Here is a 25,075-nt window from a genome sequence, read left to right on the forward strand (position 1 = left end):
TGCTTAGCAGGACAGGAACRTTGTCCAATTCACACACTTATCAAGAGCACATTCCTGCTCATCMCTACTGCCTCTGATCTGGCGGACTGACTAAACACAAATGCTTCATTTGTAAATTATGTCAGTGTTGGWGTGTACCCCTGGCTATCCATAAATACATAAAAATATATAAATCTGTCTGTATAATTTGCTTAATATAAGTATTTACTTTTGATACTTAAGTATATTTGAACAATTATATTTACTTTGATACTTAAGTAAAATTCAAAACAAATACTTTGACTTTTACTCAAGTATTATTTTACTAGATGACTTTCACTTTTGAGTCATTTTCTATTAAAAGTATCTTTACTTTTACTAAAGTATAACAATTGGGTACTTTTTTCCACCACTGTCTATAAATCAAGTTAGATCAGCTTGTCTAACTATCTTAGCTGGCATGCCTGCTGGCAAGGTCGGTAGACTTTAGAAAAGCARGCAATTACCAAATGTACTGAATAAGACTCACATTCCTTTCAATATTTTACCCAGATATTAGCAGAGATGAGGGGAAGCATATTTAGTMAAAAGAAAAACCACACCAGTTAGGAGGATAAAGACAGCTTGACATRTTGCTTAGATATCCAGAAAAAAATACTTGGTTTAAATGTAATCTGGCACCTTATGATAATATCATGATATTTGTGTATTAATTATGCCATGATATGTGCCTGTATTGATTGTGTGTTATCATCCCATGTACTGTGTTGTAATTTGAATGTAATATCCGAGGCATGTTTGTGCAGTACATTAAGATGTGGGATTGAATACAGTCAGAATGACTACCCTCTGGAATGTGTAGATTAGAATTAGGCATAATGATTATGGCTATGGATTGCAGGGGGAAAAAGCGGTTTCGGGTGTTTGAAACCCCCTCTATCCTCACATACATCGTGCCACCTCGAAAATAATGGCCGCCTGATGCCACTGGTGTTCCAATTGGTTTGATRGAGAGTATTCAATGTTATATGAGGTAGTCTACTGGGGCTGGAAATAGTTTTTACTGGGGTGGTAATTTATCAGGTGTACAGTGTACATAACACTGCAATGTATCTCCTCTGACACTTTGTTCTCTTGGAAACCCTGCACCCCTAAAATGCCTGCTTAGTTTTTGTAGAGATAGAGGTAGCAGAAGAGACACACTGTTAGCAAATTATTAGAACGATGTTCAGAGGGGTTCTGTTTTACTCTCAATGGCCATAGAAATGGGAGGGACATGTATATTCTATAAAATCGTTGAAAAACCGAATGTTTTATGGCTAATACTGTAATACAGCAAATCTGGTTGGGATATCAACACAAATGTTGCTAAATGTCTCCCTCAGCTGGTTAGTTTCTGAAATGATGTGATTGCCCCAAGGATGTTGGGCGGATATAGAGATTCAAACTACTCTGCAATGGTAGGCCAAACCACAGTGGATACACTAAATCTACAGTCAGGGTCCATAATTATTGGCACCCTTGATAAAGATGAGCAAAAAAAGACTAAAATAAACAATATAAATAGCTATGTGGTATGCCAAAAAAATAGGGGAATTATATTATACTAGTCGCTCTGGATAAGAGCGTCTGCTAAATGACTTAAATGTAAATGTAAATGTACTAATACAACTGTTTAGAGAAAGATTTTGTTTAACAAGTAATAAAAACAATAAAATAGGGGTTCAAAATGTTGACACCCCTGTTTTCAGTACTCCAGCACCCTCCCTTTACGAGGAAAAARACACAGCCACAATCCACAAAGAAATGGTTCAACATTTTGCAATGGCCATCTCAGTCTCCGGACATGAACCCCATTGAAAACCTGTGGTTTGAATTGAAGAGGGCAGTTCATAAGAGCAGACGAAGGATATCAAGGATCTGGAAGGATTCTGTATGGAGGAATGGTCTCAGATSCCTCCCAACGTGTTCTCCAATCTCATAAAACATGTTAGAAAAATGCTCAGTGTCGTTATCCTTGCAAGGGGAGGGYCCTAGAGTACTGAAAACAGGGGCCAATAACTGACACCTATCTTTTTTGTATTACTTGTTAAACAAAATCTTTCGATAAAACAATTGTATTAGTATAAAATAATAMAATTTCCAATTTTTGTTGCAGACAATATAGCTCAGTGTTTGTATTATTTATTTTATACAGTCTTTTTTGCACATCTGTATCTACGGTGCCAATAATTATGGACCTGAATGTACATACTCTGATAGGATTAAAGAAGGCTCTTTGTCCATACAGATGCACAATCAAACAAACAGACATTGTGAGATCCTGAATGGTTTTTGTAAATATGTCATATTGTTGCTTCTGCTACTGCTGTTACTACGACTACTACTTGCAATTAAAAGCAGTTACATTTGAAAATGGATGGCTATACTCATTTGGGTTGACTAATCTGTTAGCTTTTGAGATGAGTGTGTTGACTTGCGTGGTCTTCCTTTTTCCTCCTATTTGACTGAACATCTGTTTCTTGTAGGTCTATTCTGAGGGTTAGTARGTTTCTGTAGGTGAACTGTTTGCCTGTTTCTACATGAAATCTACTTCAGGCTGGCAGAGAACTTGTACACCAGGTGCAGAGGAGGGTGTAATTATGCGTCGCCAATTTTAGTTTCACAGTGACTCAACACCCATGCATAATTACTTTGCTGTGAAGTCATTGCAAATTCCTTCCTTTGCAAAAGTGTTATTATTATTAAATTTATTAAGTAGTCTTGCATGAGCCAGAATGCTCATAGGAATTTCTGTAGCATGAAGCAGCTTGACGTACAATTACACCCCCAATCTATCTCCTTAATACTGAGTGCCAAGCAGAGACGCATCAAGTCCCATTTTTTACCGTTTTTTGTATGACTCGGCCGTGGTTTAAACTCCCAACATTCCAATCTAAAAACGACTCACATGCATGTGAAGACAAACACTGATTTGCAGTATATGTAGGTCTAGATCTGTATTCATCAACAGTGACCTATGAAACAGAATATGGTTACGCAGGACAGATGCGTCCACGCTCTTTCAAATAGCATAGTGAGACGGCCATGTAAGTCTATTGCAATTTATAAACTGGGTGGTTCGAGCCCTGACTGCTGATTGGCTGACAGYTGTGGTATATCAGACCGTATACCACGGGTATGACAAAACATTTATTTGTACTGCTCTAATTACGTTGGTAACCAGTTTATAACAGCAACAAGGCACCTCTGGGGTTTGTGGTATATGGCTCTATAGTTGTGTGTCACTGGCTCATGGTACATTGGTAAAATGTAATGTAACGGAGACTGCAGAYTCACAGCAGCCTTGTAGTATGAGGAGGATTCGGAGCGCAATATAAAGCTCTTATTTAMATKTTTTATTTCACCTTTATTTAACCAGGTTGGTTAGTTGAGAACAAGTTCTCATTTACAACTGCGACCTGGCCAAGATAAAGCAAAGCAGCGCGACACAATCAACAACACAGAGTTACCATGTTGTCTGTAGCTTGTGAGGTATGGAAACACTCTTTGTTGCTTTTATGGATTTTGTCTTGTTGCTTTTTGTCCTATGTTGCTCTGCGTGTGCTCACTGCTCAATGATTGTCTATATTGTAATTGTTTTTAATAACCTGCCCAGGTACTGCGGTTGAAAATTAGCCGCCTGGCTGAAACCGGCACTTTTACTGAAACGTTGATTAATGTGCACTGTCCCTGTAAAAATAAAATAAACTCAACTCAACACATGGAATAAACAAGCGTACAGTCAATAACACAATAGAAAAATTAAAAAAAGTCTATATACATTGTGTGCAAATGGCGTGAGGAGGTAGGCAATAAATAGGCCATAGTAGCAAAGTAATAACAATTTAGCAGATTAACGCTGGAGTGATAAATGAGCAGATGATGATGTGCAAGTAGAGATACTGGTGTGCAAAATAGCAGAAAAGTAAATAAAAACAATATGGGGATGAGGTAGGTAGATTGGGTGGGCTATTTACAGATKGACTATGTACAGCTGCAGCGATCGGTTAGCTGCTCAGATAGCTGATGTTTAAAGTTAGTGAGGAAAATATCAGTCACCGGGTTCAGCGATTTTTACAATTCGTTCCAGTCACTGGCAGAAGAGAACTGGAAGGAAAGGTGGCCAAAGGAGGTGTTGGCTTTGGGGATGACCAGGGAGATATACCTGCTGGAGCGCGTGCTATGGGTGGCTGTTGTTATCGTGACCAGTGAGCTGAGATAAGGCAGAGCTTTACCTAGCATAGATTTATAGATGACCTGGAGCCAGTGGGTCTGGCGACGAATATGTAGCGAGGGCCAGCCGACTAGRGCATACAGGTCGCAGTGGTGGGTGGTATAAGGGGCTTTGGTAACAAAATGGATGGCACTGTGATAGRCTGCATCCAGTTTGCTGAGAAGAGTATTGGAAGCTATTTTGTAGATGACATCGCCGAAGTCGAGGATCGGTAGGATAGTCAGTTTTACTAGGGTAAGTTTGGCGGCGTGAGTGAAGGAGGCTTTAAGGGCGGAATAGAAAGCCGATTTTGGATCGGAGATATTTAATATGAGTCTGGAAGGAGAGTTTACAGTCTAGCAGGACACCTAGGTATTTGTAGTTGTCCACATACTCTAGGTCAGAACCGTCCAGGGTAGCGATGCAAGTCGGGCGGGCGGGTGCCGGCAGCGAACGGTTGAAAAGCATGGATTTGGTTTTACTAGCGTTTAAGAGCAGTTGGAGGCCACGGAAGGAGTGTTGTATGGCATTGAAGCTTGTTTGGATGTTCGTTAACAGTGTCCAAAGAAGGGCCAGATGTATACAGAATGGTGTCGTCTGCGTAGAGGTGGATCAGGGAATCACCCGCAGCAAGTGACATCATTGATATGTACAGAGAAAAGAGTCGGCCCGAGAATTGAACCCTGTGGTACCCCCATAGACTGCCAGAGGTCCGGACAACAGGCCCTCCGATTTGACACACTGAACTCTGTCTGCGAAGTAGTTGGTGAACCAGGCGAGGCAGTCATTTGAGAAACCAAGGAATTGAGTCTGCCGATAAGAATACGGTGATTGACAAAGTCGAAAGCCTTGGCCAGGTCGATGAAGACGGCTGCACAGTACTGTCTTTTATCGATGGCGGTTATGATATTGTTTAGTACCTTGAGCGTGGCTGATGTGCACMCGTGACCAGCGGAGAAGGTACRGTGGGATTCGAAATGGTCAGTGATCTGTTTATTAACTTGGCTTTCKAAGACTTTAGAAAGGGGAGGAGGTGTGGTATATGGCCAATATACCACAGCTAAGGGCTGTGTCCAGGCACTCCGCGTTGCGTCATGCTTAAGAACAGCCTTTAGCCGTGGTATGTTGGCCATATAACCACACCTCCTCGGGACTTGCTTAAATAAGAGCTTTATATTGCTCTCCAAATCCTCATCATACTACAAGGCTGCTGTGAGTCCGCAGTCTACATTACATTACATTTTACCAATGTAACAGACCACTGTAAATAACATACTGTCTCATTCAATATTTGGGAAAGGTAGGTARGTTCATATTGCTTAGTAAAAGTATATGAATAGACATGACAAAATTCAAAATCTTAGTCACAATTCACACCTATCAAGCATGACTCACCATAACAAGAGAGTAGCTCACCTTCTGTGCAAGGGGGAAGTCCCAGAAAAGACATTGCGGTTGTACCCAAATCAGCCCCCAACTCAAATACATGTAGCCCAATGTCACTGCATGAGAGGCACATTTCAAGCAAAGGTCCATACATGTCTTTCATCTCTCTGTAGGTAAGTCATATGATATTTGTTTTATTACATTATGTAACGAGATGCATTTTTAAAATGTACATGTGAGTTGGTTATGCTGTTCATGGCTTATAACTTTTTAAAAGATGGAGTCTTTAAAACGAGATGCATTTTTAAAATGTACATGTGAGTTGGTTATGCTGTTCATGGCTTATAACTTTTTAAAAGACGGAGTCTTTAATTTTTAAGAAGGGGGGAAAAACGTTTACTAATCGGATATCCAGACATGAAAGATCAACATCATGCCTTGAATACTTACGGGTGTATACAATGAGCCATTGTTTATGCTATAGAGTGTAACACCAACAACCACACCATGATAACGTCACGTGTGGTGAAAGGAATCAAATCCGTAGTRAAAGGCCTTACATGATACTGCTGGAGAATTGTTTAAGCAAATGCACAGATRAGAACAAATGTATGAGTCAATTTTATGAAGAACAAGGCGAGGCGCAGCTTCATACGTTGARCATGTGTACTTTCTCCGGCTCAGTGATTCTGTGCCCAGTAGAGCGCAGCGCAGTATTCCTCTGTCAAGAAAATGTCATTTAAATCTTTGAAGTTGTATTGAGTTGTTTTTGGAGCCTTGCCCTCTCTTCTGATATATTCTGGAGCTAGTTGGACAGGATAATATAGTGTATAACTAAAGTGATCCAAGACTGATTACTAAGTGTTATGAAATGTAATGTAATTTTTTTTTGTATATAACTGCCTATATGTTGCTGGACCCCAGGAAGAGTAGCTGCGGACTTAAATGGGGATCATTAATAAATACAAATACAAATTACACAAGGATCCCATGAACTGACCTTGACTTCCCCATCTGTCATTCAGTGAGTCAGAGTGTGAGTTGACACCCGAACTGAGCCATGGGGTTAGGCTGTTCTGAGGGTTACTTCTGGGACCGCCTGGTCAGGAAGTGTCTGACCTGTCAGATGGTCTGCCAGCAGCCCCATCGCCACCTCAGATGCATCGAGTACTGTGGTAAGTTCACATACACACAAACGCTCGCCGGGGGCAATAACACATACACTGACTTGAGAAGTCAGTGAGAGGCCAATACACCGTATGATTGTCCATATGACTCAATCAGTGGAGGCTGCTGAAGAGAGGACGGGTAATAATAATAGCTGGAACAGAGTAAATGGAATGGCATCAAACATATGGATCCCATGTGTTTGACATATTTGATACCATTCCACCTATTCCCCTTCAACCATTACCACAAGCCCACCCTCCCCAATTAAGGTGCCACCAACCTCCTGTGGACTCAATCTACAAAGTTATACATAGCGATAAAGTGCCTATCATAAGTATTCACCCCTTGTGTTGCATTACAAAGTGGGATTCAAATTGATTTCATTGTGATTTTTTTTGGTCACTGATCTACACAAAGTACTCCATTGTCAAAATTATATTTTTGTTTGACAAATTAATAAAAAATATATTACTGAGATGTCTTGGTTGCAGAAGTATTCCCCCCTTTGTTATGGYAAGACTAAATAGTAAGTTCAGGGGTAAAAATGACAAGCCACATAATAAGTTGCATGGATTCTGTGTTAACAAGTTTTTTTTAATGACTACCCCATCTCTGTACCACACACACATACAGCTAATTGTAAGGTCCCTCAGTTGAGTAATGAATTTCAAGCACAGATTCAACAAAAAAGACCAGGGAGATTTTCCAATGCTTTGTTAAGAAGGGCACCGATTGGTAGATGGGCTAAAATAAAATAAAAAGCAGATGATGAATATCCTTTTGAGCATGGTGAAGCTATTGATTAGGCTTTGGATGGTGTATCAATACACCCAGTCACTACAAAGATACAGGCGTCCTTGCTAACTGAGTTGCCGGTGAGAAAGGAAATCTCTCTTGGATTTCATTATAAGGTCCTTGGTGATTTGAAAACAGTTAGAGTTTAATGGCTGTGATAGTTTTCTCCTGAGGCTGGATCAGTAACTAGGCTGGATCAGTAACTACAGTGTAGTTACACAATAATAACCTAAATGACAGAGGGGAAAAAAAGGAAGCCTGTACAGAATACAAATATTCCAAAACATGCATTCTGTTTGCAACAAGGCAGAGTAATACTGGAAAAAATGTGGCAAAGGAATACACTTTGTCCTGAATACAAAGCGTTATGTTTGTGACAAATCCAACACAACACACCTCCGAGTACCACTCTCCACATTTTAAGAATGGTGGTGGCTGCATCATGTTATGGACATGCTTGTCATCGGCAAGGACCGTGGAGTTTTTCAGGATAAAATGAAAGAGAAGGGAGTTAAGCACAGGCAAAATCCTGGTTCAGTCTGCTTTCTACCAGACACTGGGAGACTGATTTACAATAACTGAAAACACAAGGCCAAATCTACACTGGAGTTGCTTACCAAGAATATAGTGAATGTTCCTAGGTGGCTGAGTTACAGTTTTGACTTAATCTACTTGAAAATCTATGGGAAGAGTATTATCAAGGTGTGCTAAGCTCTTAGAGAGTTACCCAAAAAGACTCAACAGCTGTAAATGCTGCCAAAAGGTGTTTCTAACATGTATTGACTCAGGGGGTGAATACTTATCTAGTCAATATACACTGAGTGTACAAAACATTAAGAACACCTGCTCTTTCCATGACAGACTGACCAKCTGAATCGACGTGAAAGCTACAGTATGATCCCTTATTGATGTTACCGGTTAAAGCCACTTCAATTAGTGTAAATGAAGGGAAGGAGACAGGTTAAATGAAGATTTTTAAGCCTTGAGACAATGAATGGCACACATACACAATCCGAGGGTGAATGGGCAAGACAAAATATGGAAGTGCCTTTGAACAAGGTATGTTAGTAGGTGCCAGGCGCACTGGTTGGAGTGTTTCAGGAACTGCAACGCTGCTGGGTTTTTCACGCTCAACAGKTTCCYGTGTGTATCAAGAATGGTCCCCCACCCAAAAAACATCCAGCCAACTTGACAACCGTGGGAAGCATTGGAGTCAACATGGACCAGCATCCCTGTGGAATACATTTGACACCTTGTAGAGTCCATGGCCCTGACGAATTGAGGCTGTTCTGATGGCAAAAGGGGGTGCAATTCAATATTAGGAAGGTGTTCCTAATGTTTTGTGAACTCAGTGTATATTAGTGTTATATTTTTCATTCATAAAAAATAAAATGTTTCATCCAGCTTGACAGAGTATAATGTATAGCTCATTGACATTTAATAAAACAATAAAAATAAATTCTAGTCCCACAATAAAATGTGAATAAATCCAACGGGGGTGAATKATTGATAGGCACTGTTTTTAATTACATATACATGTTGTATTTAATCATATGGTGTTGTATCAGTGGTAAAAGGATAATACAAAAGGTCAATTAATCTCAATACCATTTTTGTAGTGTTAAGTAACATGTATAGCCTACTGGAATCATGGTTGATACTGTACATGGTAGCCATTTTGTGTCAAAACACAGGAAGAATATACCATGCATGTTATAATACTCAGACCATCCCTGTGCCATTGTGTGTGTCTGTCTGTGCCAGTGTCTCTGGGGTGTAAGGCGGTCACAGGGCAGTACTATGACAGGCTGTTGAAGAAGTGTCTGAGGTGTGCTGCRGTGTGTGGCAGCCATCCCTCAGAGTGTTCCCACCAGTGTCAGAGTGAGTGAACAGCATTCTGAAGTACTATACATCCGCCCAGTATGTTGTAGCTATTACAAAACATATAGGACGCTCACTTAGCAAACCCTTTTTCATCAGAATATTAGGTGCTAAATGTTCTCTTTGTCTCTTGTTATCTCTCTCTGTAACACTCAAACCGTCATAATAGTTTGTACACTACTAAGTAATTAATTGAGCATACAGCCATCTCCAAAAGAGCTTCTGGCAGTCGATCCRATATGTATAACAACTGACATGCAAGCGACCCCTTCACAAATGCAGCAGCTTGTCATACATTTCTTTAAAGGAAAAACCCACACACACTGGAATATTCTTTACGTTTGAATGCCCTTTTAAAAAAAAATATATTGTAGAAGCAGAGGTCAGAGCAAACGGACAAGTTTCGGCCACAGTCTTCGTCAGCGTTTGGTCAAGGCTGTGGCCGTTTGCTCTGACCTCTGCTGCTGCTAAWAAATACATTAAAACGTAAAGAATAATCCAGAGTGTAGGTTTTTCCTTTATTAAAATATATGCCTTTTGAACCCAGCAACCAAATACTTTTTTCTTCTACAAACATTTGAGTTGAGCAAACCAATTCCTTTTTCAAATGCCCTTTACCCAGCCAGGTGCTTCATTACCTCAGGATTACACAGCTGGGCTAGCTGAAATGTAATGTCCCAAACGGTACCCTCCCATAAGGCCCTAGTCAAAAGTAGAGCACTATATTGAGAATAGGGTGCCATTTGGTGTTCTCTCTAATTCAGTCAAATTTAAATAAGATAACTTTGGGATTAAATGCATTTGGCTTTGATGATGTTCAGAACTGAGAACCGTCTAGAGGTAGAGCGTTGACATTTGGAAATGGTGCATACGCTACGTTACGACTCACTTCACATTACATGGACGGTATTGCAGGGTACATAAGGATTTAATTTAAGTCATTTAATTCCCTCAAGCCCAACAGCCTGCCTTGAATGGAATCTTGAGGCCCGTGGATGGGAATGCCTTCCAGAACCACACCATCAGGGGGGGCTACCTACCCAGAAGCCTGCCTAACTCAGCCATCCTGGTGTACTCTCTGCTGGGCCTGTGTCTGACTCTGCTGCTGTTGACCCTGTCTGTGGCTCTGCTGGTGCTGCTGAGGAGGCCCYCCCGACCAGGGGCCACACAGAACAGTCACACCCAGGGTCATGAAGGCCAGAAGGGCCAAGAGCCTAACCAGCACAGCCAGTCCTCCAAAGGTCMGTTTGGGCACACATCTAGTGTAAAAAGGTAGCACAGGTCACATCCTCATAAAGCCACTCAGAATAGGAGTGCTGATCTAGGATCAGGCCCACCCCTGTCCATTTGTGAATATTCATTAAGATCTAAAAGGTAAAAAAAAAAAAAAAGATCAATCAAATGTATTTATAAAGCCCTTCTTACATCAGCTGATGCCACAAAGTGCTGTACAGAAACCCAGCCGAAAAACCCCAAACAGCAAGCAWTGCAGGTGTAGAAGCATGGCGGCTAGGAAAAACTCCCTAGAAAAGGCAGGAACCTAGGAAGAAACCTAGAGGAACCAGGCTATGAGGGGTGGCCAGTCCTCTTCTGGCTGTGCCGGGTGGAGATTATAATAGAACATGGCCAAGATGTTCAAATGTTCATAGACGACCAGCAGGGTCAAATAATATTAATCACAGTGGTGATCCAAGATCACAATCTTTTAACTCAACATGGCTCCTTTTAGAGCGAGATAACCTGTGTGTGTGTGTGTGTGTACGTACCATCTTTAGACTGCCTGATGGATCCATCCCTGCTCCAGATAAACAGTGTGACACTGAGCCGTTCGTCCAGCCCCACAGAGACTTGTGTGTGTGTCCACTGCTTCCCTGACCTCGGAGTGCCTGGCAGGGGAGAGAAGCAGCAGAGACCCCCACTCACCCTCTACCAGCAGGCTGTCCCCCAGCACCTCCACTCTTCTACCAGAGCCCCTCAGTGTGGATCATCACAGAGAATAATTTGCTCCCCCAGTCAGCCCAGCTTCTGATTGCAGAACTGAACCAGACTGGACACTAAATAAACAACTCTGGACAGATCTGATACCGCCCACTCCAGGGTGAAGTTTCCCCTAAGTACAGATCTAGGATTAACTTCTCCCCCAATCCTAACCTGAACAATTAGTGGGGGGGGGGGAAGAAAAACTGTCCCAAGATCAAATGTGTGAGCAGTCTGGAGAGCAGAAATTAATAGGTGGTGAAGGATACAGGAGAAACTGGAGTGAGACAGAAGCGAGTGACAGAACATTATATATGCCTGTACAGATGTTGGATCTTCATTTGAGCCAGTTTTCTACAGCAGGAAACTAATCCTGCAGCAACAAGAAATGTGAATTATGTGGATTATAATTAATGGACATTTTTGTAGTGGTTGATAGATTTTTCAATAGGGCAAAGCAAGTCTGACATTTTAAAAAGTGGAGATTACAAACTTTAAAAGCCTTTTTAAAACCTTGAATACACATGTTTGCATTTCCTGTTGTGCAAGAAAATTCTCAGCAACAAAAATGGTCAAATTAGGACACCCTCTCCGTCTCTCGGGAGACATCACAACTACCTCTGTCAGAATTAGACGTTCATCCATGTTTCTCAAACGTCAAATTACAAAGTGTTTAAGGTTAGGCATTAACTCTGAATATTTACGGTAAGGGTTATGGTTTGGGATAGGCTTAAAACACAAATCTCAAGGACATATTTTTTATTGCTGGATTTGAACATGCAACCTTTGGCACCAGAGGCGGATGCTTACGCATTCACTGTTGACCCTAGTGGCCGGTTTCCACGTCGTCTTCCGACGTGCTCAGACATGGACGGACATCAAATACCGACAGGTGACCTGGCTGGACATTCACAGGCGGGTGGCCTCCATGTGCCATGAAAGACCTCYAGTAAATGTTCAACAAGCTAATAAAACCATGCAGCATACGGGCGAGTAAAGATATAGGCTTTTATTTTGGGTCTCACCATCAGTGTCCAGTTCTTGCAGCAGATAAAGTGTTGGGGATGTAGTCTTGACTAGACCATAATGATCCTTGGCCGATAAAGTAACTCAGTTTATACCTTGGTTTCTTATTTTAGCATACATACATACATACTTTAACATACACGATGTGAAAAAAAACCACAAAAAAAACTCTCCGACACCGACTTTATATCCATCGTAGACAGCATGCTGAATGGGAAGTACTGATTCAGTACACAAACATATGCACAACACACGTGCGTGCGCGCATACACGGAATTAGAGAAACATGTGGACAAGGTTTAACACTGTCAGATCGAGCCATCGTCTCCGGCAGGATACACAATGTGCCAGCCCTTTTCTTATTCACAACAACGCATCACCTGAAACAAATTCCCCACCATGTCAGCAACACAAGAATTATACCATCAGTGCAAGAAACGAACAAGCGTGAAACGGTCTCTTTTTGAAAAAGACATGACTGCACAACATAACAAGGACCGGGGTTGTTCGAGGCAGAGGGGAGGATGGGAAACCATAATCAAGAACWAAAATGAATTATAAAAATATAGTTATGTATTTTCGCTGCCATCGCGAATAGTAAAACACAAAAGAGGATAGCTTTTTCACAGAACACTCCGCTTCTTCAACTCAAGTCTTTTTCCGTAGTTAAAAAATAGATGTTAGATTAATCATACAGTATTTTTTTTACTAAAAAGTCACAAACAACGATTATAGTAACCACTTTTGTCTTTGCAATATTGTAAATACCATTTGTCAGCTTGTTTTGCAGTCAGCGCAATAATGATGCATAAAGAAATTAGACAATCAAATATATTTCCRCCTTTGAAAATGCTTGGTCACTTGTAGATGGGTGTATGTGTGGGTGGAATGATGGATTTCAGAAATGATCAAATAACTGAATGTGAAGTTTTTATGAGATGTGCCCACGGTCAGTCTGTCCCTCCATCTGCCCATCTGTCTGAAACAAGAATAGAGAAAGAGAGGGAGATCGAGAGCAAAGGAAGCGACTTCTCTTCCAACAAGGCCTCCATAGTCACACTCCCCCCCTCCCCCTCTTGCAATCTTCCCTCCCCCTCTCCTCTCTTCCTCCTTATYAAGTAGATCCGAGTAGCTTCAGTGCAGATTGGTTTTGGAGTGTCCTTTACTCAGAAAGAATGCATGATTCATTTTCCTTTCCCTCCATTCCCYCAGCTTCAATCGTCACTGATGTAGAGTTTCAGGTAGGCGTGCGTCATGTCGCCATCTTGTTGTTGCAAGTCTCTTGGTGGCTGTTGACATCAGTGCTGAAGAAGGGAGGTGGCTATTCGTACTCCAGAAACTGTTTATGGTAGAACAAGAGGTACCTGAGAACAGAGAGATTCAACGATAAGATTTCACACTGATACATACAAGTAATTATTAAATGATAATGAAAAAAGTATGAACAACAGAAGGTAGAGGTTACTGCATCATGACACATCAACCCGAAAGGGRAGACGGAGTTTTGGATTACATTTGGAGCGGACCTAGCTGGACTAGGTCAAACCTGCCCCTAACCAGTAATACAGGGTCAGATATTAATTTGAAATCACTACTGGGGTTGGGCCAGTAACCGAAAGGTTGCTGGATCGAATCCCAGAGCTGACAAGGTAAAAATCTGTCGTTGAACAAGGCAGTTCCCTGGTAGGCAGTCATTGTAAAATAAGAATTTGTTCTTCATCGACTTGCCTAGTTAAATAAAATAGAAAAGCCTAAGGGGTGGGGCAAATGCAGAAAGAAAATGTTTTGCCCACGCTGAAGATGTCTATATAGGTACGCTAATACAGGACTAGTAGACACCCAGCGCACTACTTTTGTGAAAAAATGTAAACCAGCATTATCTGTACAAAACAGTTAATCTGATAATACTTGTGGAATATAAAAATACTTTCTTGATATATTTGATCAAGAAAAATATTTCATTTGATGTGGATGTTTTGGGTCTTTACACCTTTTGATGTCCATGTCTGAGGACAGGGTTTTGTTCTTTTCTGGATTCCAGTCAACTCTTACAATTCCAACTATTGAATCCTGCAAGATACTGTTCTATATTATACAGCTACCTTTTCTGCCAAAATAAATAGTCTGCCCGTGCTACAGACGTCTACATATCAGTCTGCTAATACTAGTAAAGGCCCAGTGTACTACTTTTGTGAACAAATATGACTTGTTATGACCACAGTTCAAACTTAGGATATTTTCAGAGCTTACCCTTCGCTGTCCAGCACGTCCTTGATGCTGGCCTTGGTGATGACGGCGTCGTCGCACTTGAACCACTGGTCCTTGTGCTGCCGGATGAACGTGGTGTAGTGACCGCTCTCCAGAGTGCCCTGGTGGTTGACCACCGCAAACAGAGAATACCTGGAGGGAGAGAACAGGAGATAGGAAGCCAGGCAGAAAATGGATGAGAATTGGTTCAAGTCAAAGCAAGAGAGTAAGTAAGAGCCAATTCACTGTCATTATATTGTTCTTTATATGCAACCTAGTAGCATTGTTAGAGGGACAGCGCACATACTTATTGTCGTTGTTGAACACGTCTACCGACTGCTGGTACTGTCCRTTCATCCTGCTCTCTTTACTGAAAGACACACAGACAACATGTCAGCAATGATGAACAAAGGCGGTCCTACTAAGCCATCCGCAGGCTTCACTCCAGGGATAGTTCATCAAAATGACAATCACATATTGGTTTTCCTTAACCCGTCTATGGACAAGATGAGACGGCAATCCATGCTTTGGTTTAGTTTCCCTGTCACCGCGGCCACATGCTACCGCTAACAGTACCAGGGAAACTAAACCAAAGCATGGATTGCCGTCTCACCTTGTCCATAGACTGCTTACAGCGAGGAAACCAATGTGATTTTGTAATTTGGGTGAATGATCCCTTGAATATCGCACATGTAGATTACAATGAATCCTAAAGCACCCCTATTAAGCCGAGTTAGCTATGACATTAACACCTCACCCTGCCAGGCACGGTTTCCAACGAGGCCCCTGACTGACTGCCTGGTGTGACACTAACCCTAGAGATTACATTCCCACCTCTACACCAATATAACACATCTCTTTCATACAGACCCACACATTCATTCAGTCAATTAACTGATGCAGTTCCAGGCATCGCTCTTCCTCTCTGGAGGAGAGTGATCTGAGTCCCCCTCAGCAGCAGGTGTTGTTTTGACATGCTGTGCATCAGGGGATGCGCACAGGGAGTTCTGCATTAATGTGTACACACACACACACACACAGGCATCGCTCTTCCTCTCTGGAGGAGAGTGATCTGAGTCCCCCTCAGCAGCAGGTGTTGTTTTGACATGCTGTGCATCAGGGGATGCGCACAGGGAGTTCTGCATTAATGTGTACACACACACACCTGTGTTTGGCTAATTAAGTTAACACACCAATTAAACACACAGAAAATGGACGTGGTTGGTCAGACAGCGCATACACACACCTATTTAATTCTGACAGAGAAGGGCTGCATCTCAGTTGACTCAAGGGGCTTCCYTTCCTTGTCTCCTTTCCTTCGTTAGCACTGATTTGAGAATCGCAACGTGAAAGCTACATAGCAAGGAGACCATCAGAGGGCTGACTTTCACTTGGTGACTTCACCTGGCGAAAATACGAGGAATTAACTTCAGACTACTGAGATGCAGCCCTCATCTTTTCCACGGTGGGCCTGGCTCATTGTTCAGACTGACCTGGAGGCCATGAAGGGAGTCATGTCCAGCTCTAAGGGGAAGGAGACGTATGTAGGGATCTTCCTCCGCAGCTTCGCTGAGTGTTCAAACCGCTGGAGAGGGGGAGAAGAGAGAAAGAGGAGAGAAAGAGGAGAGTGAAAAACATGAAGAAAGAGAGAGCGGGTAGARACAACAGCGGTAGGACATGAGTTTGAAGTGGAAAAGGGAACTAAACCTGGAGCTCTCACTACCTTTTACACAAATACAGAGAAAACACACACACACTGACTTTGAGGTGGAAACACGCCACAATGGGGAGCTTCTTCATGGTCAGCTGTTTGGTGGACTCCTGGTAACTATGGCAACCGCTACACTTAATCTTGGCGCCGCTCCCTAAGTGCTCTGGTCGGGTAAACCTGCAGAAGACGGGACCATGGTCAGAACACACTCCGGGTGTGTGTGTGTGTGTGTGTGTGTGTGTGTGTGTGTGTGTGAAAGAGATTGGTGGTGTCTCCATTGATGTGGAGAGAGCTGGACAGCAGACTAGAGAGACAAACAGGAAGTGATATGGAAGTGAAGAATAGTAATGAGATACCGGAGAAGACAGTCAGAGTGGTGGCCTTTGATAGATGGAGAGAGGGATAGAGAAAGAGAGAAATAGAGAGGAAGAAACCGAGATAAAGGTATGAGTAGTACCTGCGAAGACAGTCTGTGAGCGTGGTGGCCCCGGAGAGGTGGCTCTCTCCGTTGAGTGTGCTGCCGTCCCCCCCGGGGCTGAGGGGCCAGAAGGGCGTGGACGACCCCGGCAGGTCCAAACTGATGTCCCAGAACGGGTCAATCGTCGTGGAAACACCGCTACAGGACGAGAGGGGAGGAGTCTGAGGGAATGGCACTGTAAGGTTTGGGCTTTGACAGATCTGAAGCTTATGGAACTTTCTTAAGACCCCCACCATATAAGTAGTCACAACACTGACAATATTTGTTTGCATGTAAACTCAGCAAAAAAAAGAAAAGAAACGTCCCCTTTTCAGGACTCTGTCTTTCAAAGATAATTCGTAAAAATCCAAATAACTTCACAGAAGGGTTTAAACACTGTTTCCCATGCTTGTTCAATGAACCATAAACAATTAATGAACATGCACCTGTGGAACGGTCGTTAAGACACTAACGGCTTACAGACGGTAGGCAATTAAGGTCACAGTTATGAAAACCTAGGACACTAAAGAGGCCTTTCTACTGACTCTGAAAAACACCAAAAGAAAGATGCCCAGGGTCCCTGCTCATCTGCGTGAACGTGCCTTAGGAATGCTGCAAGGAGGCATGAGGACTACAGATGAGGCCAGGGCAATAAATTGCAATGTCCGTACTGTGAGACGCCTAAGACAGCGCTACAGGGAGACAGGACGGACAGCTGATCGTCCTAGCAGTGTCAGACCACGTGTAACACCTGCACAGGCTCGGTACATCCGAACATCGGTCTGGGGCGGTGTGTCACAGCATCATCGGACTGGGCTTGCTGTCATTGCTGGCAATCTAATCACTGTGCCTTACAGGGAAGACATCCTCCTCCCTCATGTGGTACCCATCCTGCAGGCTCATCCTGACATGACCCTCCAGCATTACAATGCCACCAGCCATACTGCTCGTTCTGTGCGTGATTTCCTGCAAGACAGGAATGTCAGTGTTCTGCCATAGTCAGCGAAGAGCCCAGATCTCAATCCCATTGAGCACATCTGGGACCTGTTGGATCAGAGGGTGAGGGCTAGGRCCATTCCTCCCAGAAATGTCCAGGAACTTGCAGGTGCCTTGGTGGAAGAGTGGCATAACATCTCACAGCAAGAACTGGCAAATCTGGTGCAGTCCATGAGGAGGAGATGCACTGCCGTACTTAATGCAGCTGGTGGCCACACCAGATACTGACTGTTACTTTTGATTTTGATCCCCTTTTTGTTTTTTGTTCAGGGACACATTATTCAATTTCTGTTAGTAACATGTCTGTGGAACTTGYTCAGTTATTGTCTCAGTTGTTGAATCTTGTTATGTTCATACAAATATTTACGCGTTAAGTTTGCTGAAAATAAACGCAGTTGACAGTGAGAGGATGTTTCTTTTTTTGCTGAGTTTATGTATTCAAAATGTTGCACAAAGKTTTCTAAATCAATGCATCAAACAAAGATTGTGCAATGCTCCAAGTGTCCACCAGGTGGGGATAGAACACTGTCAATCTACACTGTCCAGTAGRGGGCCTGCTACAGCAGAGGGAGTGAAACAGTGGGTGGTGTGTGTCTGTTCAAATCAGTCCCACTCTCCCTGACTCACTGCAGAGGAGAGGGGGTCAGACCAAGTCTGACACTGAGTGATGTAAAACATGATGCAACATGAGCACAGACAGAGAGACAGAGACAAAGTAAGGATGAAGCATAAATGTCACATAGAAGGAAAAAAAACAATGACACACACACACACACACACAAGAGCTTACTGGCAGACTTGACATGTGACGTCAGACTGCAGGCCTCCAGTGAAGATTTGGTCGATGATGCAGTTGCAGTTATTGGGGTTGTTAGCCTTCTTCCCGTTGTCATCTCCTTGGTGAGCACAGGGACACGGACACACGATTGAGAATCAAAGCATGTCGAACTACCATATCAACCCTCCCCTCCCCCTTACCACAATATCAGAGAGGGAACGAGAGAGAGAGAGGGATGGTGGAGGACGACACAGAGCCAAGCAAASACAATCAGCGCTTTTATGTAGAGTGTCTGTGTCAATTAGTAACCTCTCAGCTCATCTCATCCAGGCTGCCAGTCAGTCATTTGCATCTCATTTCATCCAGGCAGTCAGTTATCTGCCTCTCATCTCATCCAGGCCATCAGCCTGATCGGGGCAGTTAGCAGACCAGCACAGCCATTTCCCACACTCCCCTCCTCTGCAGTTCCTTGTCTCCCCCTCGCTCATATTCCTGCTTTTCCTCCCACCCGTTGACTGTGGCTGAAGTAGAGAGTGTGGGTGCCATTTGAGTAGAGCAGTCTGCTTTCTACAATCTGTGTGTGTGTGTGTGTGTGTGTGTGTGTGTGTGTGTGTGTGTGTGTGTAAATCTGTGTAATATATGCGTCTCTGTATATACAGTGTATTCAGAAAGTATTCAGACCACTTCCCTTTTTGTTTTTTACATTTTGTTACATTACTGCTTTAATCTAAAAGACTAGTTATCCTCATCAATCAACACACAATACCCCATAATGACAAAGCGAAAACAGGTTTAGACATTTTTTGCAAATTTATTAAAAATATATAAATAAGATATTTCTGTTTTATAAGTATTCAGACCCTTTGCTATGAGACTCAAACTTGAGCTCAGGTGCATCCTGTTTCTATTGATCATCCTTGAGATGTTTCTACAACTTGATTGGAGTTCACCTGTGAAAAATCCAATTGATTGGACATGATTTGGAAAGGCGCACATCTGTCTATATAAAGTCCCACAGTTGACATGGCATGTCAGAGCAAAAACCAAGCCATGAGGTCAAGGAATTGTCCGAAGAGCTCCGAGACAGGATTGTAGAGAGGCACAGATCTGGGGAAGGGTACAAAAAATGTCCGCAGCATTGAAGGTCCCCAAGAACACAGTGGCCTCCATCATTCTTAAATGGAAGAAGTTTGGAACCACCAAGACCAAGCACCCGATGGCCTCTGACAGAGCTCCAGAGTTCCTCTGTGGAAATGAGAGAACCTTCCAGAAGGACAACCATCTCGGCAGCAATCCAGCAATCAGGCCTTCATGGTAGAGGGGCCAGACGGAAACAGCCCGTTTGGAGTTTGCCGAAAGGCACCTAAAGGCTCTCTGACCATGAGAAACAAGATTCTCTGGTCTGATGAAACCAAGATTGAACTCTTTGGCCTGAATGCCAACAGTCACGTCTGGAGGAAACCTGGCACCATCCCTACGGTGAAGCATGGTGGTAGCAACATTATGTTGTGGGGATGTTTTTTAGAGGCAGGGACTGGAAGACCAGTCAGGATCGAGGGAAAGATGAACGGAGCAAAGTACAGAGGGATCCTTGATGAAAACCTGCTTCAGAGCGCTCAGGACCACAGAGTGGGGTGAATGTTTTTATTTTTTTWATTTCACCTTTATTTAACCAGGTCGGCCAGTTGAGAACAAGTTCTAATTTACAACTGCAACCTGGCCAAGATAAAGCAAAAGCAGTGCGACAAAAACAACAGAGTTACACATAAACAAAGGTTCACCTTCCAACAGGACAACAACCCTAAGTACACAGCCAAGATGATGCAGGAGTGGCTTCGGGACAAGTCTCTGAATGTCYTTGWGTGGCCCAGCCAGACCCCGGACWTGAACCCGATCAAACATCTCTGAAGACACCTGAAAATAGCTGTGCAGTGACGCTCCCCGTCCAACCCGACAAAGCTTGAGAGGATCTGCAGAGAAGAATGGGAGGAACTCCCCAAATACAGGTGTGCCAAGGTTGTAGCGTCATACCCAAGAAGACTCGAGGATGTAATCGCTACCAAAAGGTGCTTCAACAAAGTACTGAGTAAAGAGTCTGAATACTTATGTAAAATGTGAGTTAAAAAAAAGAAAATCTAATAAATTTGCAAATATTTATAAAAACCTGTTTTTGCTTTGTCATTATGGGGTACTGTGTGTAGATTGATGAGAAATAAAATGTTATCCAATTCAACAAGGCTGTAAAAGTAACAAAATGTGGAAAAAGTCAAGGKGTCTGAATACTTCYCGTATGCACAAGGTAGTTCTAAGGCTTATAATGTAGTGTGTATGTGWGTGTCTGTGCGTGCGTGCGCGCGTGTACTATGATGCAGACCTTTGCAGTGGCGGTGCAGCACATCCAGGGCAGCGATGAGGAACTCGTGGGCATCCTGTTGCTCGTAGCCCGCTAAGTGACGTGCGTGAGTCCACACCAGGTGCAGCAGCCGGAAGGGAATGTGGGGCGAGCGGTGGCCCGAGTAGAACTGAGAGAGAGAGAGGGGGACGAAAAGGGAAACATTAGGAGAGGCAGAGGACGTGGAAAAGAGGGACAGATAAAAATGGAACAAGGAGAGAGGGGGATGAAGAGAGAAAGAAAGTAAAGGTGAATAAGAGAAATGCGAGAGAAAATAAGAGGGATGAGGGAGAAAATGAAGGTTGGAGAAGGGGCGGGATGAAACAGGCACTTAAACCATACTACGTTCTAAGTACGTCCACAATAATAGTTTTAGAGGGAGAAAAGAAAAGATAGTTGGGCTGAGACGGATGAAGGTTAGACAGCTTTGGTTAGACAGCTGTAGAGGTGGGCTGAGAGAGAAAGAGGTAGGAGAAAGGAGGCGTGTGAGACTGAAAGAGAAATATATTTTTAAGCCCTTACCTCCTGAAAGAGCTGTGACATCTCACACACCAGACAGGAGTTGGACTGCATCTCACACTTGTGTCTGTCGGACAGGAAGAAGTCCCGCAGCAGGGGGGTGTGGGTGAGGGCCTGGACGATGCAGTTCATAAAACACGTGTTTCCCAGGTTGATCAGACCTCGAAGACCTGAGGGGAGACAGAGACAGAGAGCGCGAGAGAGAGAGACAGAGAGCGCGAGAGAGAGAGACAGAGAGCGCGAGAGAGAGGACAGAGAGCGCGAGAGAGAGAGACAGAGAGCGCGAGAGGAGGAGACAGATAGCGCGAGAGAGAGAGACAGAGAGCGCGAGAGAGAGACAGACAGAGCGAGAAGAGAGAGAGAGCGCGAGAGAGAGACAGAGAGAGCGCGAGAGAGAGACAGAGAGCGCGCGAGAGAGAGACAGAGAGAGCGAGAAAGAGAGCGTGAGAGAGAGACAGACAGAGCGAGAAGAGAGACAGAGAGAGCGCGAGAGAGAGACAGAGAGAGCGGAGAGAGAGACGAGAGAGCGCGAGAGAGAGACAGAGAGAGCGCGAGAGAGAGACAGAGAGCGCGAGAAAGAGAGCGGAGAAAGAGAGACAGAGAGAGCGCGAGAAAGAGAGACAGAGAGCGAGAGAGAGACAGAGAGCGCGAGAGAGAGACAGAGAGCGCGAGAGAGAGACAGAGAGCGCGAGAAAGAGAGCGCGAGAAAGAGAGACAGAGAGAGCGCGAGAAAGAGAGACAGAGAGCGAGAGAGAGACAGAGAGCGCGAGAGAGAGACAGAGAGCCGAGAGAGAGACAGAGAGCGCGAGAGAGCAGAGAGCGCGAGAGAGAGAGAGAGAGCGCGAGAGAGAGACAGAGAGCGCGAGAGAGAGACAGAGAGCGCGAGAGAGAGAAGAGAGCGCGAGAGAGAGACAGAGAGCGCGAGAGAGAGACAGAGAGCGCGAGAGAGAGACAGAGAGCGCGCGAGAGAGAGAACAGAGAGGCGCGCGAGAGAGAGACAGAGAGCGGCGAGAGAGAGACAGAGACGCGAGAGAGAGAGACAGAGAGCGCGAGAGAGAGACAGAGAGCGCGAGAGAGAGACAGACAGAAACAGACAGACAGAGAAAACACATCTTGAATATAATTTCCAGTGCCAAAAGCACCACAGTAAACGAGAACCAGTGGAGGCCACACTATCACAGATGGCCACAGTGGTCCCTAGAGGAAGGTTGGAGTGAACACAGCAGCCCCAAACTGGCAGGACAACAGGGTAAGAGACCCAGAGAGATGGGCGTCCCTGACAGGTGAGACCAGGCACACACGCAACACACGTTGGCCCTGACCAGCTGCTCCCTCTAGAAGTTTAGTTACAAGAAAAAGAGAGATGGAGGGAAAATGAGGAGGGATGGAGAGGGAGAGACAAGAGTGAGGAGGTCGCTCCCTTCCGGACATGAAAACACCTCCCACAGTGCACCRTTCTCTGTGTCTTTCCTAAGCGGGCAAGAGCGCATCTTGACAAAAAAATTATCACATTTGATATTTCTCACGAGAGAGTGAGACCGAGAGAGAGAAAGAGAGAGAGAGACAGAGAGAGAGAGAGAGAGCGAGAGCACAGAGGGAACACGAGTGGTTAGCGGCTAGCAGAAGCCTGCAGCGATGCCGTTTAACACCATTCATTCTCCATCTCTGAGCTGCTCCCTCGCTGTGTGGAGGAGGGGTGAGAAAGAGAGGGATGCGAAACGAAGGTCATTTCCCCCCACTGTACCGCACTTCATAAACCCCTGATCGATAATAACATACTACTGAATATTTGTCTCCCTCTTGCACAGACACACACAGACGGAGGCTAAATGCCATGCTCTGAAGCCTGGACCTGCTCCAAGGCCTTGTTCCTGACCACCTGCTCAYGTTACAACCCTGGGAGTTTAGTTAAGAGAGAAAACAGGGACGAGGAACGGAACGAGAGAGGGATTGAGGAGAAGACAAGCAGATCCAGTTGCGAGCACCTGTCAAGAGAGCGAGGAGGCTTCTGCCTTCTGGACATGAACACATTCCCCATCATGCACCATTCTCTGTGTGTCACCTAGGCTTCATTCAGGTTCAATGTACTTGGACTCAGCCACACACACACACACACACAGGCAGCTTGACAAAAACACATTTAGACTTGGTCTTTTTTCATCTCATCCAACCTCATTACGTTTAGCATAGAGCGAGAGGAGAGGGACAGCGAGCGGCTAGCAGTAGCCTGCAGCGACGCTGTTTAACACCATTGATTCTACATCTCAGTGTGAGCCGAGCTGCTCCCTCGCTGAGTGGATGAGGGGTGAGAAAGGGAGGAGAGGAAGGTTTTATTTCCCCAATGGACAGCACTACAGAAAACCCAGATCGATAACATACTWCTGATGGGTTCTGACTTCTGAACTTGAAATATGAAATCTCCTTGTTCATGGTACTTGAGGGACAGAGGAGAATACGGAACGTTCCCGTTATTGTTAGACATCAGTTATCCTGTGGAAAGGAGAAGGGCCACAGTCTGGCTTCAGTTGTTGGGYTGTAATTTGAACTACTTGCTACACCAGAAGTGAATGGTTATCTGTAGGAGGAATGTATATGGTGGGGTCAATGAAGGTTGGATATGGATAGGGGCTTGGAATGTTACTGAGTAAGGGGAAAGGCAGTCGCATGGTTGTGGTCACTGATAAGGGTGGAGAGCTGTGGATTAGTGAGGAATGGGGGCAGAGGTCATGTCAGGTCACATTACGGGAGAAGGAACAGTTTATTACCCGTATCACTTAACTTTCAGAAAAGGAGGAGACTTCACCTAAAGTAGGGTATATATATATATACACACACACACACACTTGTACTGGTGGGAACATGCCTGTCTGTTCAGCTGTCTGACCCATTGGGTGAATAAACTTGGTTTGAGCTTTTCCTTGTTGTCTGGTGTATTTAGTACCTAACACTACTGTGTATATTTCTCTCTTGCGCACACATTTTCAGACACATCCAACTGGAGTCCCTGCAATGAGATTCAGGAGAGACTGGGAGTTCTATCCACCCATGTGCTCCAGACACCCACAGTCTGCACTGCAGCTGCTGTCATCACAGTGAACCTCATAGGGAATGAACTACACCCAGAAAGAGAGATGCAGACCAGGCTTGTGTTAGTCCCGGACTCCTTCTTCTAACCCTTCTGTGTTTGCAGGTCTGGTGTGTTCAATATGGCAATGACACCACCAAGCCTTGGAACTTCCTTCTGCCATATCGCTTATCCCGTCATTGTGTTTCTTCATATTTGGAAACACAGAAAGGGGAAAGCCCAGGGTAAGGAGCTAGGATAAAGGGACCAGGGTAAGGAGCTAGGATGAAAAGGGACCAGGGTAAGGAGCTAGGATCCTTACCTGGTCCCTTTTCATCCTAGTTCCTTACCCTGGTCCTTTTCATCCTAGCTCCTTACCCTGGTCCTTTTATCCTAGCTCCTTACCCTGGTCCTTTTCAATCCTACGTCTTCCCACGGCCTT

The 25,075-nt window shown here is 44.1% G+C and overlaps 2 protein-coding genes and 1 long non-coding RNA gene across 3 annotated transcripts in view; 1 reads left to right on the forward strand and 2 right to left on the reverse strand.

Moving 5' to 3' along the window:
- Positions 1–292: 292 nt before the first annotated feature.
- Positions 293–1,767, reverse strand: LOC139029128 (uncharacterized). Its single transcript, XR_011481393.1, has 2 exons — positions 1,649–1,767; positions 293–1,592 (listed from the first exon to the last, which is right to left on the reverse strand). It is a non-coding gene; the product is annotated as an uncharacterized lncRNA (long non-coding RNA).
- A 4,149-nt stretch (positions 1,768–5,916) lies between these two features.
- LOC111978202 (tumor necrosis factor receptor superfamily member 13B) lies at positions 5,917–11,962 on the forward strand. The gene is made up of 4 exons (XM_024008122.2): positions 5,917–6,795; positions 9,350–9,466; positions 10,423–10,707; positions 11,242–11,962. The coding sequence occupies exons 1-4, from the start codon at positions 6,681–6,683 to the stop codon at positions 11,493–11,495; spliced, it is 771 nt and encodes a 256-aa protein (XP_023863890.1). The 5' UTR covers positions 5,917–6,680; the 3' UTR covers positions 11,496–11,962.
- Positions 11,963–12,437: 475 nt separating this feature from the next.
- usp22 (ubiquitin specific peptidase 22) overlaps positions 12,438–25,075 on the reverse strand; it is a 54,260-nt gene continuing 41,622 nt past the window's right edge. Inside the window, exons 5-13 of the mRNA XM_070448273.1 lie at positions 21,573–21,740; positions 21,033–21,180; positions 18,671–18,776; positions 16,885–17,043; positions 16,478–16,604; positions 16,210–16,301; positions 15,024–15,086; positions 14,720–14,869; positions 12,438–13,833 (exon numbers count right to left, since the gene is read on the reverse strand). Coding sequence (XP_070304374.1) covers positions 13,791–13,833; positions 14,720–14,869; positions 15,024–15,086; positions 16,210–16,301; positions 16,478–16,604; positions 16,885–17,043; positions 18,671–18,776; positions 21,033–21,180; positions 21,573–21,740 — 1,056 coding nt within the window. The 3' untranslated portion in view covers positions 12,438–13,790. The remainder of the gene's footprint in view (positions 13,834–14,719; positions 14,870–15,023; positions 15,087–16,209; positions 16,302–16,477; positions 16,605–16,884; positions 17,044–18,670; positions 18,777–21,032; positions 21,181–21,572; positions 21,741–25,075) is intronic.

The sequence above is a fragment of the Salvelinus sp. IW2-2015 genome, linkage group LG18 (assembly GCF_002910315.2).
Source record: "Salvelinus sp. IW2-2015 linkage group LG18, ASM291031v2, whole genome shotgun sequence".
Lineage (NCBI taxonomy): Eukaryota > Metazoa > Chordata > Actinopteri > Salmoniformes > Salmonidae > Salvelinus > Salvelinus sp. IW2-2015.